The sequence below is a fragment of the Nicotiana tabacum genome, chromosome 17 (genome assembly GCF_000715075.1).
Source record: "Nicotiana tabacum cultivar K326 chromosome 17, ASM71507v2, whole genome shotgun sequence".
Classification (NCBI taxonomy): domain Eukaryota; kingdom Viridiplantae; phylum Streptophyta; class Magnoliopsida; order Solanales; family Solanaceae; genus Nicotiana; species Nicotiana tabacum.
Genome location: NC_134096.1, coordinates 119,941,613 through 119,959,298, shown reverse-complemented (window position 1 = coordinate 119,959,298; position 17,686 = coordinate 119,941,613). Strand labels below are relative to the sequence as shown.

Below are 17,686 nucleotides of genomic sequence, written 5' to 3'. Positions count from 1 at the left end.
ATTCATCCCTTAATGAAGTATTTCTTAACATTCTTTTGATGAGGAGGTGAGTTTCTATATATGTCAAGTTGATCGTGATAATCTACTAGTTAATGATTTTGCAAAGAAGTTACTATATATTTCTGATTTTATTACTACTATTTTCTTCACTAATTAATGTTAGTTTTATCATTTAAGTTTGAAAATATATTTTGTTTAAATCATGAAATCAAAAAGTATATATTCATTTTTTTCCTTTTAATATAGGTATACGAAGGTGCAAAAAGCGTCAATGAAGTTATAAGATAAGGGACGCTGCGTTGGCACATGATCCGGAAGCAACATACTTTTTTTTTCGTTTACTATTATTCATGTATTTCAATTAGACTTTTTATGTTTGAGTGCTTTCACTTTATTTACTCGGTGAGTTTGTACTCAGATGTTATCTCATTGTAGATGTAATTAATATATGTTTTGTATGAATTTTGGTATTACATTTTTCGTGATGTTTTTGATATACATAAGCTAATTTTAAAAAATTAAAATATACATGTAATTAATAACAAACCATTTAACTATAATTTTAAATGTTATATAGTATATAATTTGTCATAAAAAATATTTAAATATCTATATATTTTAGGATCACTACATTTTCGTCACAAAAAATGTCCCCTTCATCTATAGAAAGTAAGTCATATTGCTACATTTTCATTCGTCACAAATTGATTACATTTAGTGACAAGAAATAATTTGTCCAGAAATGGTCTTTATATTATAACATAATTATATTTTTATCTATAAATTAACTTAATGCTTGACGACAATTGAAATTGTCACTAATTAAGACAACATATAGCGATAAATTAGTATTATCACTAATAGCACCATTTGTCGAGACACAAAAATAGTTTCAACTACGAAATTGTTGTCCTTTTTGGACAAACAAATTTGTTGCTAATTTATATATTTAGAGACGAAAGTTTTTTTGTACATAAAAACACAACCATTTAGCGACGTAATCACATTCTTCTAACTACAATTTATGTATATCTTTAAAGACAATCGACATCGTCACTAATCAAAATTATAGTTAGTGACAAAATAGATTCGTCAATATTGAAAACCCTTTTAGCGACGATTCAAAATTTTTAACTACAAAATGTTTATACTTTTTATGACAAATAAGTTCGTCATAAATAATACATATTTGAGGACGAAAAACAATCGTAGTTAATGTAACTTTATTTTGCAACGAAATGCAAAGTCGTCTTTATATATTATTAGTGACGGTGTTTTAGAGACAAAAGATTGACAAAAAAAATTCTGTCACAAAAAGTCTTTTGCGACGAAATATGAATTTTAGGCGACAAAATAATTCATCATTAATAATTAAATTTGTTGTAGTGTATCTTGGTTCAAATATTTTAAAAATAGATTTTGACTAGTACAAAGTTGTGTTAATCATAGTCGACAGCAGTAAGATATTTGTCAAAATGATGACATAAGCTAAATAAACGACTAACGTAATATACTACTCATTAGAAACATCTAAACTTGTTGGATTTAATAATTCCAGAAAGCGAAAGTTTTCTGTTTTGTGTGTCCAGCGTTTGAACATATGTAATTTTTTTTAAATATTTACGCATCTTACTATAGCAGAAATAAATTTTTCTATGACGGTAGTATCGAGGTTAATTGACACAACTCGACTAATTCAACGGAGAATTAGCACCTTCCACTAATATAAGTATCAAGTAATGTTATCCATTAAAACTTAGCCAAATGAGAGAAATCATAAGTTGAGATCTAAACCCTAGTATCTCATGGTTTTGAACCCTAGTATTTCAGTTTTTTTTATTGAAATTTTTATCTATTATTATTTTATTAGTTTATACATAAGATATTTTGTTTAAATTGCCTTTGGACAAGAAAACGGTTTCAATTTTGCTTTGTTTTGTGCTTATATTCTTTTGTCTTCGGTGAATGTTTGGGTATATACGTTTTTGAGAATAGTTTTTCCAAAAATATATTATTTAGTTTTGGACCTGATAATCCAATGTCTTCTGGAGCGCAAAACAAGCATTTACTGTATTTTGTACTATATTTTATTTTTCAGCTATTATTTTAAAAGTAAAGTATAATTGTTCCATGAAACAATTGAAGTTGTCCTATAAAACAACCAACACTATATTGATAGCAAAAGCAATCTATAATAGGTTAGTGAAATAGAACTCTACTCTCTTTAGATTCCACTTATAAAATTAAAATATAAATTGTTGTTACACTTACTTTCCATGAATAAAGTATCAGTAGAGCATAAAAGAATAAAGTAACTTTTGCTTTTCTTTTTTCCTTTTCTATAATGAAAGAAGAACATAAACTTTTTCGCTATGAGGAATAATCCGACTAATGCATTCCACCAAATATTAGAATCTCTACTTCATATATTTGATGAGCAAACCAAATAAACGAACAACTACACTCATATTCCAAAATGATTACCCCATTGTGCTTTTGGGGAATTAAATAAAGTGATCTTAAATAAAGCCTCATATATTTTTAAAAAATTATCTAGTGTTTAAATATCTAAATTTTATCTTTTAAAAATAAACTGTACTCCCTTATAACTGATTTAATTCAAATATAAATCTCCAAAAGGACAATTCAGTAGCATGAGTAGGAATTTCTGTAATCTCTGTCACTGTAATTGACTTTCCTGTTAATTTTTGTTTTAAGCATTCTGTATTCAAAACAAATTGATGCGGCTAATCATATGCGTGTCAGCTAAACTCAATAATACTTCGAATAATTAATGTATTTTTAGAACTCAAGAAATCTATTAATTAATATAATAGAGTGATCTCAATTATCCTAGCGCAGAAATGGGTGGCATACATCCACTCTCATAAAACAAAACTAAATCTAATTAATTTACTGCCGACGGAGTTATTTCCCTAGAGAACAATGTACAAAGAGAAAAATAAATACAATTGCAAAGAGCCAAAACATAAAGCCCCACTGGTAACACACGAAGACTTGATAAAATGATCAAATCCATCCAAGATTTCCCAACTCAATGTCAGAAATCGACCTCTCTCTTTTTTTCGCTCTCAGCATGTGATCCCTTTAACCAGGAATCTCTACTCTCTAGATACCACTTCCCCTTGAACCTTCCTAGCCCCCCCACCCCCCAACAAAAAAAAAACCAAAAAGAACTTCAAGTTAATTATGTTATTGTTGTACTACTATATATATATATATATGGACAGTGTACTCAACTTGAAGACAAGTTCCTCTTTATTTCCCTCCATTATTTTCACACCAAAAGCCAAAGATGGTTTTGTGGAGCCAATTGGTCATCTCAAGTACTCTGCTTCTCCATTTAGTCAGCATTATATCTGTGTTCTTACACACTACTGCAAGAGCAGAGCTTGTAGTACAAAATGTTAGTGGTCTTAGTTGGAAAAGCAAAGGAGTAGTAAGCAGTAGCAGGTGCAACTTGTTTCAGGGTAGATGGGTTATTGACCCTTCTTTTCCTCTCTATGATTCCTCAACTTGCCCTTTCATTGATCCTGAATTTGATTGCCAAAAATATGGCCGCCCTGATAAGCAATACATGAAATATGCTTGGAAACCTGATTCTTGCAACTTACCCAGGTACCCTTTCAAATTCTTCTTCCATAACTGTCAGTTTTTGATATGCAAAAATGACTTACAAAATATTGTGTCAACCATTTTGAAGAAACAAAGAAGTTCTTTTTTCTTCCTATGACTGTTTTTTATGTGCAAAAATGACTTAGAAAACATTGTGTGTCATCCACTTGGAAGAAGCAAAAATCAAAAAATTTCCTTCTCAATACGGTTTGGTGAGCTTATTCATATTGCTAATTTCAAAGTTTAAAAGATGAGGATTACGGTAGATTAATAAAAATATTAAGCTAGTCAATTTATGATAAATTCTCGTAACCGATGTAGTAGTTGTTTTAATGCGGTTAGTAGATTATTATTTTAATTTTTTGGAGATTTTATTTGATTGTAGTGTTTGAGGATTTTGGTGTTTTAGGTTTAATGGAAAAGATTTCTTGAAGAGATGGACAGGAAAGAAGATAATGTTTATTGGTGATTCGTTGAGTTTGAACATGTGGGAATCACTAGCTTGTATGCTACATGCGTCGGTGCCCAATGCCAAGACTTCTTTTGCTAGGAGGGAGACACTTTCTTCTGTGACCTTTCAGGTTTACTCTCTGTTTTCTTTTTGTGCTTTTAGTTTTCTTGTTTTCCTTTCTGCTGTTCACTCTGCGAAAGAAAAGATAAGAAGATAAGTACTTTCTCAGTGAGGAACTCGAGTTTCTGTTAGTTCATCACTGCTTGGGAAGAAACTCGAGTGAAAGGGGAAAAAGAAAAGTCGTTGGTATTTTACTGTTTTTGATTGGGTGTAAAACATCTTTAATCCCAAGTATTTTAGGATATTGGTTGCATTTAATAGTTGAAAACATCTACGTTACGTTATTATAATTGTAGTGGATCATGATGTTGGTTGTTACAATAGTGATAAAGTATAGCAAGTGGGGAGGGTGTAGAATTCAGCCGAAAATAAGTTACCTCTCTTACTTTGAAAATTTTCTATCTTAAAATTCTATACATGAATGGTATAAAAAAAAATACTCACAATTATATTACTTTAAAGTAATTACGTATAAATTTCTATAGTCAATTAGTAATTTGATAAAAATGACAAGTAATCTTCTATAATACATTATATTAGATAATCGCGTAAAAATTATTTGTACTATCAACATATATATATATATATATATATATATATATATATATATATATATATATATATAATTGTATGTTCTCACGTGCTCTCCCTTAGTGTCACTCTCATTTTCTTTTACAATACTTTGAGACTGCAACTAGTGTAAGATAGACAGATGGAGTTACGTTGCTAAGGAGAAAGTTCATTTCCTTTGCCAATTTTATATCTTCTGTTTGGCAAATCTTGAAGGAGGTACAACCAAGATCCAACTAAGATATAAAATTAGGGAATAGAAAAGATTATCTTTTGTTTCTTGTGACAGCAATGAGCAATCATTAATACTCCTACACAAAAAAATAAATGAAAAGAAAATAGAAAATAGTGGTAGGGCAAAGACCAAAGTTGTTCTTAGTCCAACAAAGAAAAAAGAGAACGCTGACTTTTTAGCTTTCCAAGAATTTACTTCGAAAGGAGACAGCAGGAATTTTATTGGGTTTTGTCTTGTCTTGATTATCGGTAAAAACCCGTGAACTTGTGAGATGCGTGCTTAACCCTTTTCCATATGCCACTTCCTTTCCTGTTTTCCACCAAACCAAATGTCTTCCTTTCGTTTTCTACCAATGGAAAAAGAATAACACAAACTGCCTTGGTTCTTTTACTTCATTCGCTTACAAAGATTAGTCGATTCGCTAATTTGAATTCGCTTCAAGATATTTAACAATTTTTAGAAACACAAAAAGTGATTGATCAATCTTTATAAAAAAATTATTTTTACTATTCCAATTTCTAAATTAGTTAGAGAACTAAGAGAGACATTTACGCACATACTTTAATGACTTTTTCACCTTGATTAAGGCTATTAAATGTGGGAAAACTTGAAAAAGTAGATAATATGAATGGAAAGTAGTACTACTATGTTTTCAATTTTAAAATACAGTGCTTCATATCATCGTTTCCCCAACTACTACTCCAAGAAAATATTGGGAATGCCTTAAAAAGAAAAAAAAAAAGATTGGTTGTTCAAGATTACATGCGTATAATTTGAACTCTTTTGCTGATAAAGACAAGTTAATGTCAACTATTGTGGTTCTAGTCTCTGTTTTGCCTTGATGGTTCACCTAGTTACATCATCAAAATTGAGATATCCTCATGGAATGTAGCAATATCCTCATGGAATGTAGCAACTGCACTACACAAGTGACCAAGACCCACTCATGTCTAGTGGAGCATTATTATCCAGTTGTAGTTACAAGAGAGAAATAATTATCAATTTGTAGTTGTTACCTGGCCAGAACATTGCCACAATCATTGGTAGGTCCAAGCTTAGGCATGTTTTATTGCGACTTTTTTGGTTGTCAGGGCATAAGTACCTTCACCTTTGGCCTTAGCCAAATCTACCCAAAAAAACAAAAGCTCAAAAAAAGAAAACTAAAAGGCATTGCTTTGCTATAAAAGCTTCTGACAACCGTTACCAACTTGTTACTCATATTTATTATGGAAAATAAAGGGTATTCCACTATAGCTTTTGATTATCTATAACTTTCAAGACTGATAGACTTTGTCACTTTTCTTTGTTGCTTTATATCTTTTCCCCCTCAGGATTATGGGGTTACTTTATTCCTCTATCGAACCACTTACCTTGTGGATATAGTAAGAGAGAAAATTGGAAGGGTATTGAAATTGGATTCCATTCAACAAGGTGATGCTTGGAAAGGAATGGATATGCTAATTTTCAATTCTTGGCATTGGTGGACTCACAAGGGCAACTCTCAACCGTACGATCTTCATTTCTCCACTTTTTCAATTTTTCTCAAGCAGTGCAAAACACACTTTATAATATATTAAGACATGAAATGGTTAGAGGTCTGAAAAAAAAACTATAGTGACAGAATCATATTTTTGTAGATGGGATTATGTGGAAGATGGTTCAAAGGTAACCAAAGATATGGACCGTTTGATGGCATTTTACAAGGGTCTAACTACTTGGGGAAGATGGGTTGACCGAAATGTTGACTCCTCCAAGACCAAAGTCTTCTTCCAGGGAATTTCTCCAACTCATTATATGTAAGTACTAAACCTCTTCATTTGTTCAAGAATCTTGTTACAATCATGTCAACTAGAAAGGCAACTACATTAAATCTTTGTAATAAATATTGATTGATAACCTAGAAGGAGAGCCTGTGAGAATGATAAAGTTTTCGTGTGACCTATAGGTCATCGATTTGAGCCATAAAATCAGTTAGATGCTTGATTCAGAGTAGGCTGCTTACGTAGGGGTGCGACCCTGTGTGAACGCGGTATGCTTCATTCACTGGGCTGCCCATTGATTGATAACCTAGAAAAAGTAGTATGCAACCTGCTGCAACCAGCTGAAGTGTAATGAAATGAAAAAAAATTACACTATCAATGGATATAACTTAAATACTTCTCACAGACCAGCAACTATCACTAATCAGAAATGTTTCCCACTCTTTACAAGCTCAAAATTTATACTTTGTTCCATCGTTATCAGGGGTACGGAATGGGGAGGATCAACAAAGAATTGTAACTCAGAGAAAATGCCATTAGCAGGGTCAACATATCCAGCAGGGACACCAGCATCTGCAGTTGTAGTTAACAAAGTATTAAATAGGATGAAAACAGCAGTTTACCTCCTTGATATCACGTTTCTCTCCCAGTTAAGGAAAGATGCTCATCCATCAGTTTACAGCGGCGATCACCCTGGTGTTGATTGCAGCCATTGGTGTCTCCCCGGACTACCTGATACTTGGAACCAGCTTCTCTACGCAGCTCTGATTATGTGAGGATGAACTATGAAGAACCTCATATAATTTATCCTTTTAATCTTCCTTTCCACTTATAAAGTGAAAATTAACTGTACATTTGTGGAGGTATTTGAAGACCATCGGCTGAAAACAGCGAGCAATCAGGTGCACATGGCAATCATTGGCGCAGTCCTGGACTTCTTAATAATTGGAGCCAGCTTCTTTGTGCTGCAATTCTTCTCTGAAGATGAAGAATTCAAATTATTTTTTATTGCCCATAGTTTGTTTCTTTTCATAGGTATTGGTCTGTGTATTATAGGGGCCTAGGCTCGACTGTGAAAATATTGATTCAAGGACATACAATAGCTTTCAGATGTAATAAGCACTGTGATTGGGGAGTAGGGGTGCATAGGAGTGCTGATAATTTTCAGCTACTAGCTTGAAGTTTATTTTCATTTTATTAAGCAATTATGAATAAAAGCAGATTTCCTCTGCTTATTTATGGATTTAAGACTTCACGAGTCCTAGTTAATGTAAAAGCTTAATATCCAATATGGAACTTCATGGGTAAGTTTTAAGATTCACAAGGACGAAAATGTTGGTCATTCAAAGAACTTTAAAGGAAAGTGATCACCATGGAAAAGATCAATCAACTTTACTACAAGGATTTGGACAAAAATTAGATTTGAACTCTTGACAGTCTGTTTACGTTCCTCCTTTTCTCGTTTTCGGGGAGAGGGGGCAGTAAATGTGCATGCACATTTTTGAACTCATATTGCTTCAACACTCAATTTGATGCAAACGTATGATAAACAAGAATGATAGTGCCCCAAGGGATGTTCAAGAAATTTCCTCCAAAATTGTAACTCAATTACTAAAGTTTTTTGCATTGTTCATGGTTTAAAATATGATCCAAGCCCCCACCAAATTTTGACATTGTTCATGCTTATCATATCCTCATAAGTTGAGAGGACAGAAACTTTGTTATAGATTGTGTATATAAAGAAGAAACAAGTAACCATAGATTTGTCCTTTGATGAAATTCATAACATATAGGAGTACCTGAGACACTGATCCCTTCATTTAGCATGGAATTCATTAACTTTGTCTCAGGCTGACGATATTCTGAATTTGGGCCATAGGACTTGCAAACTCCATATAGACTGACAAGAAGAAATGCCTTAAAGCAAACACAGTCGTGAGCAGAAATTATTAAGCTGACGCCCAAATGTATCATATAGAAAGATTATTGCAAGCAAAGCAAACAGATATATCAGCTAGGACACAATTAGAAACAACAGACTGAAGGTGAGGGCACAGGAAATCACCAGGGTTGGCTCCTCTATGAGTAGCAAGCCTTGGGAATTTTTTAACTCTTAATTTCTTAAATATAAGTATAAGAGCAACGTATGCACAAAATGTAAGTTTAAATATCTAAACATAATAATGTACGCACAAGTCACAACATAACATACTAAGAACCAATTGCAGAAGAAAAACATTGTATAATGTATTTTATAGTCAAATACCTATAGCATAATTCAACAAAGAAAATTCTGTGACTGACAGCTGAAAGCATAAACTCTGCTTTAGTCCTATGAGGCTTTTTTTCTCCCATGGTTATCCCAAGGTGTATAAATTTCCCTCACACTAGGGCCACTCCCAACTTCTCCTTACAAAATGATAGTTTTTAGGTCCTTGACCGACTTCCATTGATATAAATCGTCACAAGTACACGGCTTGAATTCACAAGGTTTACTAATCAAAGTATTATCAACTTTATCATCACATACAACAGCAGAATTCAAAAAGTATTAGCAGCTGTAATTTTTCAATTCCTTTAACACAAAAAATCCCTTCTTGCAAAACCAAATTCAAACACAAATTAAGCCAAAATTAGAACATTTTCTAATCCGAATGACATCAAGCCACTTTAATGGAGGATATTGTTAGATGAATTGTGCTAACATTATCACTAGAAACAGCTGATTTGGGTACTTCATTATCAGCATTACTGAATCAGTTTTTCTCGAGAAGGGACCTTTCGTGATTATGCTGCCACAAAGTTTAGTGAGAAAATGAAATAGACTTAAAGGATGAAAAGAACTCAAGAACCATTTCTGGCCTCTATGCAAAAAAAGCCTCCAGCTGTTACAAGTGGAAAGTACAACTCCTAATAACATGCACCAGCAGACATCATGTTAGCTGTTGTAACAAGTTATCTTCAACAACTCCAAGTACTACAAATTAAAGGTATTGAAGAGGAAAGGAGATTATAGCAAAAGGATTTCAGATTAGATTGAACAAGTTATTTTACCTATTTCATTTCCCTAAAATGTCATGATATCACACCTCAAACTGCAAACCTCGTTTATAGCAGCAGATACTTTCACTACTTTTAAGTCCCAAGCAGGTTTAAAAGTCAATCTTGATAAAAAATTCACAAGCAATAGTCTAGTAACCTGATCACCAATCAACCAAATAACATTACAACAATCAGAAACATCTTATGACCATGCTACTACATTCTACATTTGCAACATTTATCTGGATAGTAAGTACAATACCTAATTCTTCCTCCTGTCAGTAAGTTCATTCCGAGATAGTAACATTTATTGTGTCCTCTAGCACTTCAGAAAAATTAAGGAAGAGAATGAGAGAGAAAAACATACCTATGTTGATCATAGTCAACCCCCAATCCAAACAAAAAGAGGTGTCATTGTTTATCCAAAAAATGATACAGTGAAATTTGTTCGTGGTTTCTAGACAGATGACTTGATTTGATCTCAAAAGATAATGAATTAATCAATTTTCCTACAAGATACTTAGCTCAAATATAAATAAAACGATAGATTTGGAGAACTCTGAAACAGGTTTCCAGGCACGATGATAATAATAACAACAAGTTAGAGAGAGAAATAGTATCGAGATGCTGTATTAGAATATGTTCTTTGATGCCTAGAAAATCGTGTCTTACAATGATAATTGAGCCTATTATTTATAGCTCAGTGGGCGTAGTGGTCTGGCCCACCACTAATGACAATTATTGGGGTGTGATAATAGAAACCTTACGGTAAACATAAATGCTCAGATTTCTTTAATGAGCTGTTACTCTTTAATGTTGTAAAATATTATTTATTAAATGTCATCGGGTGCAGCATGCTTAATGCCCTTACGAACTTGACTTATTCGGTGACACACGAAGTAGTTGTGCTCGGTTTTAATTTCACGTGTCCCTTTTTCGGTGGCCACATAGCCTAAAGTCTTTTACCCAATACAGTCATGAGAGATGTAATTTGGCGACGAATTCGAGGTAAAGGAGAAAAGGGTTGATTATGAATTGTGGCGAGTGCGGAAAAGTGTGGATAATTGATGAGAGTCGGCTTATAGTTGCAATCACTTCTTCCTGTTGATAAACCACCTCTTCTAATAACCTGGCTAAGCTTCTCCAAGGTGGCAATCACTTTTTTTAAATTAAAAAAAAAATACACTTCTCAAAATTTTCTTCAATTTTTTTATTTTTTTTTTTAAGTTTGAAAATGATAAAATAAATAAAAGTTACAATTTTTTTGGATATTGCGATTTCAAATATTGGGCAGATTTTTCTCCATATTATGTTGTTGAGAATTGATCGCAAAATAAAAACAAGTTGAGAAACTTTTTCCAAATAAAGAGGGATAAAATTAAAAAATATCTCAGCTGGAAGAGATAATAAGAAGGAAAATAAGAGGTTATCCACGGTTTTGGACAGAATATTGGCGCAAATTTTAGATATTTCGACAATTTTCATTTTCTTTTTATACTTTACGTGCAAAACAATCCTAAAAAAGAAAATTGTTAAACTTTCTTTTGCTTGTTCTCCTCCTTTCTCCCCTTTCAAGAAAAAAAGCACAAAGAAAACATATCTTCCAGCTTTTATTTAATGTCAAGGAAAGTGAGGAAAAATGAAAAAGATATAGAAAAAGAAAAGTAAACATATGTTTAAAACTTCAAAAATTGAATTTGAAATGGTGGAAGTTATATTTGAAACTCGAGGAAATAGCATATAACCAACTCCGCTTAACGCACCTAAACGAATCCAAGGCTCATATCAGTTTACATATTTGTATAATCTCCTCAAGACTTTTTGGCAACTGCTTTAGAGATGGTGTTAATTCATAGAAGCTTTGACTTCAAGTTATGGTACTTAGGAATTTTAAGGATTTAAAGTTTATGAGTTCTAAATTTGTAATCGAATCCATAGCTCGTTAGTTATTGAGTTCGTAATTAAATATTTATACATATTTAATAAATAATTTTTTAGACAAATAGAATGTCTAAGCAAAAAGCTACTGGTTCGTGTGAACGTACAAGTCACATACATGTCTGTAAGGACAAGTTATGAACAGATGAAGAGTCCATTTTGGCACGATTTATGAATAAATTAATAAATGTTTATGCAGAAAAATGGCTACTGCCATTGGTATGTATGAATGTCACTCTTTACAACAAAAATAACAGCATTCTGAAGCTGAGTTTGCTACAGATTGTTAATTAGCAAGGTGTAAATCTGCAAACATATTTGTGTTGCTGCTGTTGCTGATTTTGACATTGTATATGGCAAGATCTTGCTTTGTCTCTCAACTCTTGGAATGCTCTCATTGTCTCCACATCAAAACCTCCGGCAAACTTGACAAAAACAAAAAACACACAGCACAAAATTAATACTAATTAGTACTACAAGACAGCATGTGAAATAAAAAAAATTTCATTAAAATGTTTGTTTCTTTTTTCGTGTAAAAAACTCATTATTTATACCTGATGTACTCGAAAGGCGAACCTAACGCCTTGAATTATAAGCTCTTCTTCTTCGGGACCACCACCAACCATTTCTAACTCTGCGGATACCCTCTTCATGTACTTCATGGCTAATTTTACTGATGCCAGCTTTATCTGCAATAATTCAAAAACAAAAACAACACAACTACCTCACGTTACCACCAAGTCTATCTTTGTGTTATTTCTCAATCAAAGCAGTAGAGCAGCATGGTACAAAATTTGAGACCACACGGTTTGCAAAAAATGGGAAGGTTATTAATACTATACGTCTTTCCCCACATAACAGTGAAATAAAAAGAGAGGAAAACAGTAAATTTTGCAGGCAAGTAGAATGTCTGTGAACTTTGCCTGCTCTTAATTATGTCATCTTGCAGGGACAAATACTAACAAACTAGATATATCACAAGTTCAATCCATGTTTAGGTAATTTAAACTTAAGCACATTTTCATGTCAAAAAGAAAAGAAATTTTTCATTGGCCTCCACCATGCATCATCCATAAGAAGGGTAATGTATTGATAAATCTTGAAAACCATGAAAGGGAAAGGAAAGAAACAAGCTAAGGTATAGCCAATTAGGAAGCTTCTTCCTGCTAGAGGCTCTTCTTTGTTCGCTGTTGACTGCTTAGACCAACACAATAAAGAAGTTTCAGGTTAATGTGCAATTAAAATATGCAGATCTATCTTAGTGCAACATTATAAAAATCATAGGGATCTATAAAAGGTCAACACTAAGAATCTGATTCCTTTTCTTTCTACTTACTACCAACACTAGTATAAAAAGGGATGCAGACAAGCAAATATGTTTTGGAAAACTGAGACTAAGCATGTGCGCATGCAGGCATGGGCATAGTTAATAAGGCAAAACTTCCCCATAATTTCTGTCTTCTAGTAACCTATAATCTTAGAATAATACAAAACAGATATTATCCCATGCTTCTACTTTGGCTATCCATTATTCAACGGCATGACTAAACCTCCATGGACCATCTTCAATTACCATTCTGCATTTGTTTTCGGTTCTATTTTTCATTTCCTTCTAGTCACAACCCTAAGATATAGAAACCGAGAGACAGACCGACTATCGGTTTTCTTTATGAATGATGCCACGAGAATATATAAATAACTTATTGTGTGTCTAATATACAACTTTTGCAAAGCAGATGACAATAACATAGAGAAATTCCAGGAAATAACTATTGCAGGAACAACCATAAGATAGGGAGAGATCTGAGTGTTGGTTCTTCTACTACACACCAAGTTAAACCACAAAAAAAACAAGTCACTGTTTGATGGTTTACCCAGCTTTGCAGAGCAGGGAAGTATGTAGAAAATTCAAGAATGAAGTTTCGACACATCTAGCTTCCGTGCATTATGCATCAATTTTTAGAGCCTTTTGGGAACTATCACTGGTCTCTTTTTTTAAATAGTCAGTAAAAGATTTTAAAAGCACCAAAAGATGGCACGAATTGAGATCCCAAGTCAACTTAACATATTGTGAAGACATTTTTATATGGAACATCAATTGGAAAATAATACATGAAACAACTACAATATAGTAGAGATCATAAAGGAGACAAGAAAAATATTAATTACCTGCGTAACATAACCAGTATCCAGCATCCACTCAATTGGAATTTGGAATACTTTATATCTCTTTGAAGCTGATTCTCTCATTCTTGACAAATTGTAAAGTCCATGCTCTAATCTGTTTAAATGAGACAACAATTGACATTACAATGGAGAACAATCACTACTAACTACCATATTTCATTTATGATGCAAGTTCTCATTACTTAATTTAGAACTAAAGTAATAATAACAGTAAATTAAGAAATAGAGCAAATTTGTACTTCTCATATAAAGACTGCATTTTCTTAAGAGCTGTGCCACAGGGTTGTCTGGGATTATCGCGAAAGGACGATGCCTCAGATTCAAGTTTCTTCAGATCACAATATCCAAATGCAGCTTCTCTCAATGCATCAGCCTTTTGCTCCGGCCATTCGAAGTGTTTCAGAACAGCCCTTTCATCAACCTGAAAAAACTTCAAGTCATCATATGATTGATTGACCGAAAATATAAAATGGGTATGACAAATAGTGAAAAGAAGTTTACCAGGTAAGAGAGCTCATCATCAAGCCATTTTACAAAAGGCACAACATCCTCAATATCTGCGAATGCAGCATTTTCCACTTCTTTGATCAAAAACCTTATAAAATCTCCTTGTGTCTCAACATCTGTTTTAATCTGCAATCAAGGAAACAAAAAGGGGAATATAATCAGAAATTAAATATACTAACCATACAAATGAAATTTTACAGTTAATCCTTATTAAATGCTACAATTTTTAAAAGATTTTACATCACAGTTAATCCTTTTCTTTCAACTATCCTTTGGGCAACCTCATTAATATGTCATTCTATTTTCTCAAATACTCCATCAATTCCATAATTTTAGTACAATTTTGCTTCCCAATTGCCAAAGAAATACATTTTGACTAATATATCTTCTACTATTTTATGTTTTTACTGTTAAACGAAAGAAATGAAGTTATTAGCACATTGTATGCAATTATCAAAATCCCTAATTTTGTTCAAATACTAATATCAGATCTGGAAAAAAAAAAAAATCAGTTTTTCTTATAATCCCGTGTCAATTATAAAGATTGTGAAAGCGATTATTCTTTCAAATTGACTAAATTGCCCAGAGTGAGTTGATGGAATTACAGCTTTTCCAGATTCATAATTGCACTTTACCTCTACCAATATTGATTCGAATCTACATGCTGTCTTATCTTGTAAGAAACTAAGCAAAATTCCAAGAAAAAGTGCAATAGGGGTACCAGAAAAAGACATCACAGACTAGTCATTTTCACTGACAGTAATCCAACAAGGAAATGGCAAAGCAGTAATTTAGCCCAATAACCATGGCCAAAGAACTTACCGCCAGTAAATAGGCAGACCGGTTCTCAATTTCTCCGATCATATCCTTTGCCGTGGCTGTCGCTGGAGCATCGGCGGCACCACTAACTCCGGCACCGGAATCTCTTCGGCAGTCCCTCCGCATTAGAGAGTGATAAAATTCCACCACTTCAGGTATACGCCTAACCTTTGCTGGCACGGGCTTTAATCCTTTCGGAGGTGGTGGTGGAGGTGGCGGGGGGCCTGTTTTGACCGCCGCCGCTGGAGGTGGTGGCGGAGGAGGCGGAGGAGGAACTGGTGCCAACATTTTGGGCGCCGTCGCTGGCAGTGGAGGTGGTGGAGGTGGAGGTGGAATGTTAGAAATTTCAGCTAAAGCACGTTCAGCTGAATCTGATAAAGAACTATAAGACCGAGAAGATGAAGAAGAAGATAACGATGACGATGACGATGACGATGGCAATAGCGTCGACGATGGCCGTGGTGGTGGTTTAGGAACACGTGGAACACGTGATCTCAAACTCATAATGCCAGCAGATATCTCAGCTAACTCCTCTGAATTACTCCGAGAATGTCTAGGCCTGTCACACATTTCCATTGCACCAACTATTTCCTCTTTCATCTCACACTCGGGTTTCGAAGCCACACTGATGCTAGGTTGAGTCACGCATTTTCTCAAATACTTGGTCATGTTAGATTTGTTGTGAGCACCATTTGTTACAGCATCCACAAGCCTATGAGCTGATAACTCTTCATTAGCTTTCTTCAGCTCAGAAATTTCAGCTTCCATAGCTTTTACCCTCTCTTCGTGCCTCCCGTTTTGCTTCACTAGCTCAATGTGCAACATCTCTACTTCTTGTCTAAGCCTTTCATTTTCCACTCCCAAGCATTCAATCATTCGTTTTTTTCGTTCTATTTCTGCATCTTTTAGGGTGATCTCACTCTCCAACACTGGAAGAATAGCAACTGATTCCTGGAGCAGTTTCTTCTCGAGGATCTCGGTTTTTAAACGGGACTCTCTTTCGCGTAACTCTTCGACTAAGCGTAGGAGCTCTGCAACGTCCGGTGGACGAGGCTGGACTTGGGCGGAGGAACGGGGAAAGTAAACACCGAAAGAGCGAGAAAATCCTGCACTTTTGGGAGTAGTCTGCTGCTTTGTGCAGCTGGGTGAAGGAGAAGGAGGCTTGGGAACTGAATCTTGCTTTGATGGCTTTGGATTTGCAGGTGATTTCTGTAAACCCATAGCCGTTTTTACTTTGCCAGCAACCATTGTTGCATCTAACAAACACAGATTAAAGAGCTTTTTTTTACTCTGTTCTCGCTCAATATAATCTCTAACTATTGGTTTTCAAGAATGCTATGCCTATCCCCTCAAATTTACAAAGGAGAAGGACTAGTCTCCAAAATGAGGTCCCTATCTATGCGCCTGGAAGAAAGGGGGTAGGGGGAGTTATAGGGGGTATGAAAGAGTAAGTGAAGATACTGTAACTCTCTTCAGTTTGTGTGTTTTAGTATAGAGGGTATTTGTTTGTTGGAACTTTGAATGTGTAAATGATGCAGCGATATCGATGAACGGTCTTCTTTTCTTGGATCCACTTTGATTTTTATTTTTAAAAACAAAAAATAAGACAAAAGCATTTTTGCTAAAGTTGAAATATTTTGACTCATCCACGCGCGTAATTGAGCAACTATTTCACATTTACCCCAACGTTTTGAAACAGACATATTAGTTCCAACGGTCATTGTCCTTGATCAAAACTTCCTCTATTTTATTTTAATTTGAACGTACTGATAATCTAGAAATCAAATTTATGTAGTTCAAATATTTAAACATTTTTTGAATGTCCGTTACTTGAAAGAACGATTTATTGTGAGTTTATCCGCGTCGAGAGTTTATAAAAAATAGTCTCTCTATTTTTTCGGGATAGGAGTAAGGCTGCGTATATTTTATCTGCATATAACATTTCAAAACAGAGTATTAGTGCCTCAATACTATTTCTTTTATATAAACATCTCTGGATAGGTGTTCCGTGTATGTTTCAATTGCAAAAGTCCTCTTATTAATGTTACTTAATAACGATACAAAAAAAAGAATATCTTACAATACACTTTTAGAGGTAGGTTACTGGTACATAAGATTAAAATATTAAAAATGTTATCATTAAAATCAGGTTATGTTAAAAAAAAATCAATTTTAGTAAGGTAAATGTAATATTTCAAATCACAAAGATAATTATGTTGTCAGGATAATTTTGAAGAGTGATTTCTGAAATTATTATTATAAACTTATAGGAGTAGTAGTATTAGCTAATTGCATCGATACATTGCGTTTAAAGAAAAAAATTAACATCACGCGCCGGAGTGAGAGATTAAGATGTGTTATTTTTTTAATCTATTCTCTCGAGTGCTATATTTGTCGGAAAACCAAATTTTGAGAGTGACT

General features: G+C 33.8%; 2 protein-coding genes across 2 annotated transcripts; one reads left to right on the top strand and one right to left on the bottom strand.

The window, feature by feature from the left end:
• Nucleotides 1-3,225: 3,225 nt before the first annotated feature.
• LOC107793323 (protein trichome birefringence-like 37) lies at nt 3,226-8,020 on the top strand. The gene is made up of 5 exons (XM_075234952.1): nt 3,226-3,639; nt 4,046-4,217; nt 6,344-6,519; nt 6,650-6,808; nt 7,257-8,020. The coding sequence occupies exons 1-5, from the start codon at nt 3,317-3,319 to the stop codon at nt 7,546-7,548; spliced, it is 1,122 nt and encodes a 373-aa protein (XP_075091053.1). The 5' UTR covers nt 3,226-3,316; the 3' UTR covers nt 7,549-8,020.
• Nucleotides 8,021-11,909: 3,889 nt separating this feature from the next.
• Nucleotides 11,910-16,801, bottom strand: LOC107793322 (protein INCREASED PETAL GROWTH ANISOTROPY 1-like). The gene is made up of 6 exons (XM_016615648.2): nt 15,269-16,801; nt 14,441-14,572; nt 14,179-14,360; nt 13,922-14,033; nt 12,307-12,441; nt 11,910-12,177 (listed from the first exon to the last, which is right to left on the bottom strand). The coding sequence occupies exons 1-6, from the start codon at nt 16,511-16,513 to the stop codon at nt 12,043-12,045; spliced, it is 1,941 nt and encodes a 646-aa protein (XP_016471134.1). The 5' UTR covers nt 16,514-16,801; the 3' UTR covers nt 11,910-12,042.
• Between the last annotated feature and the right edge of the window lie 885 nt (nt 16,802-17,686).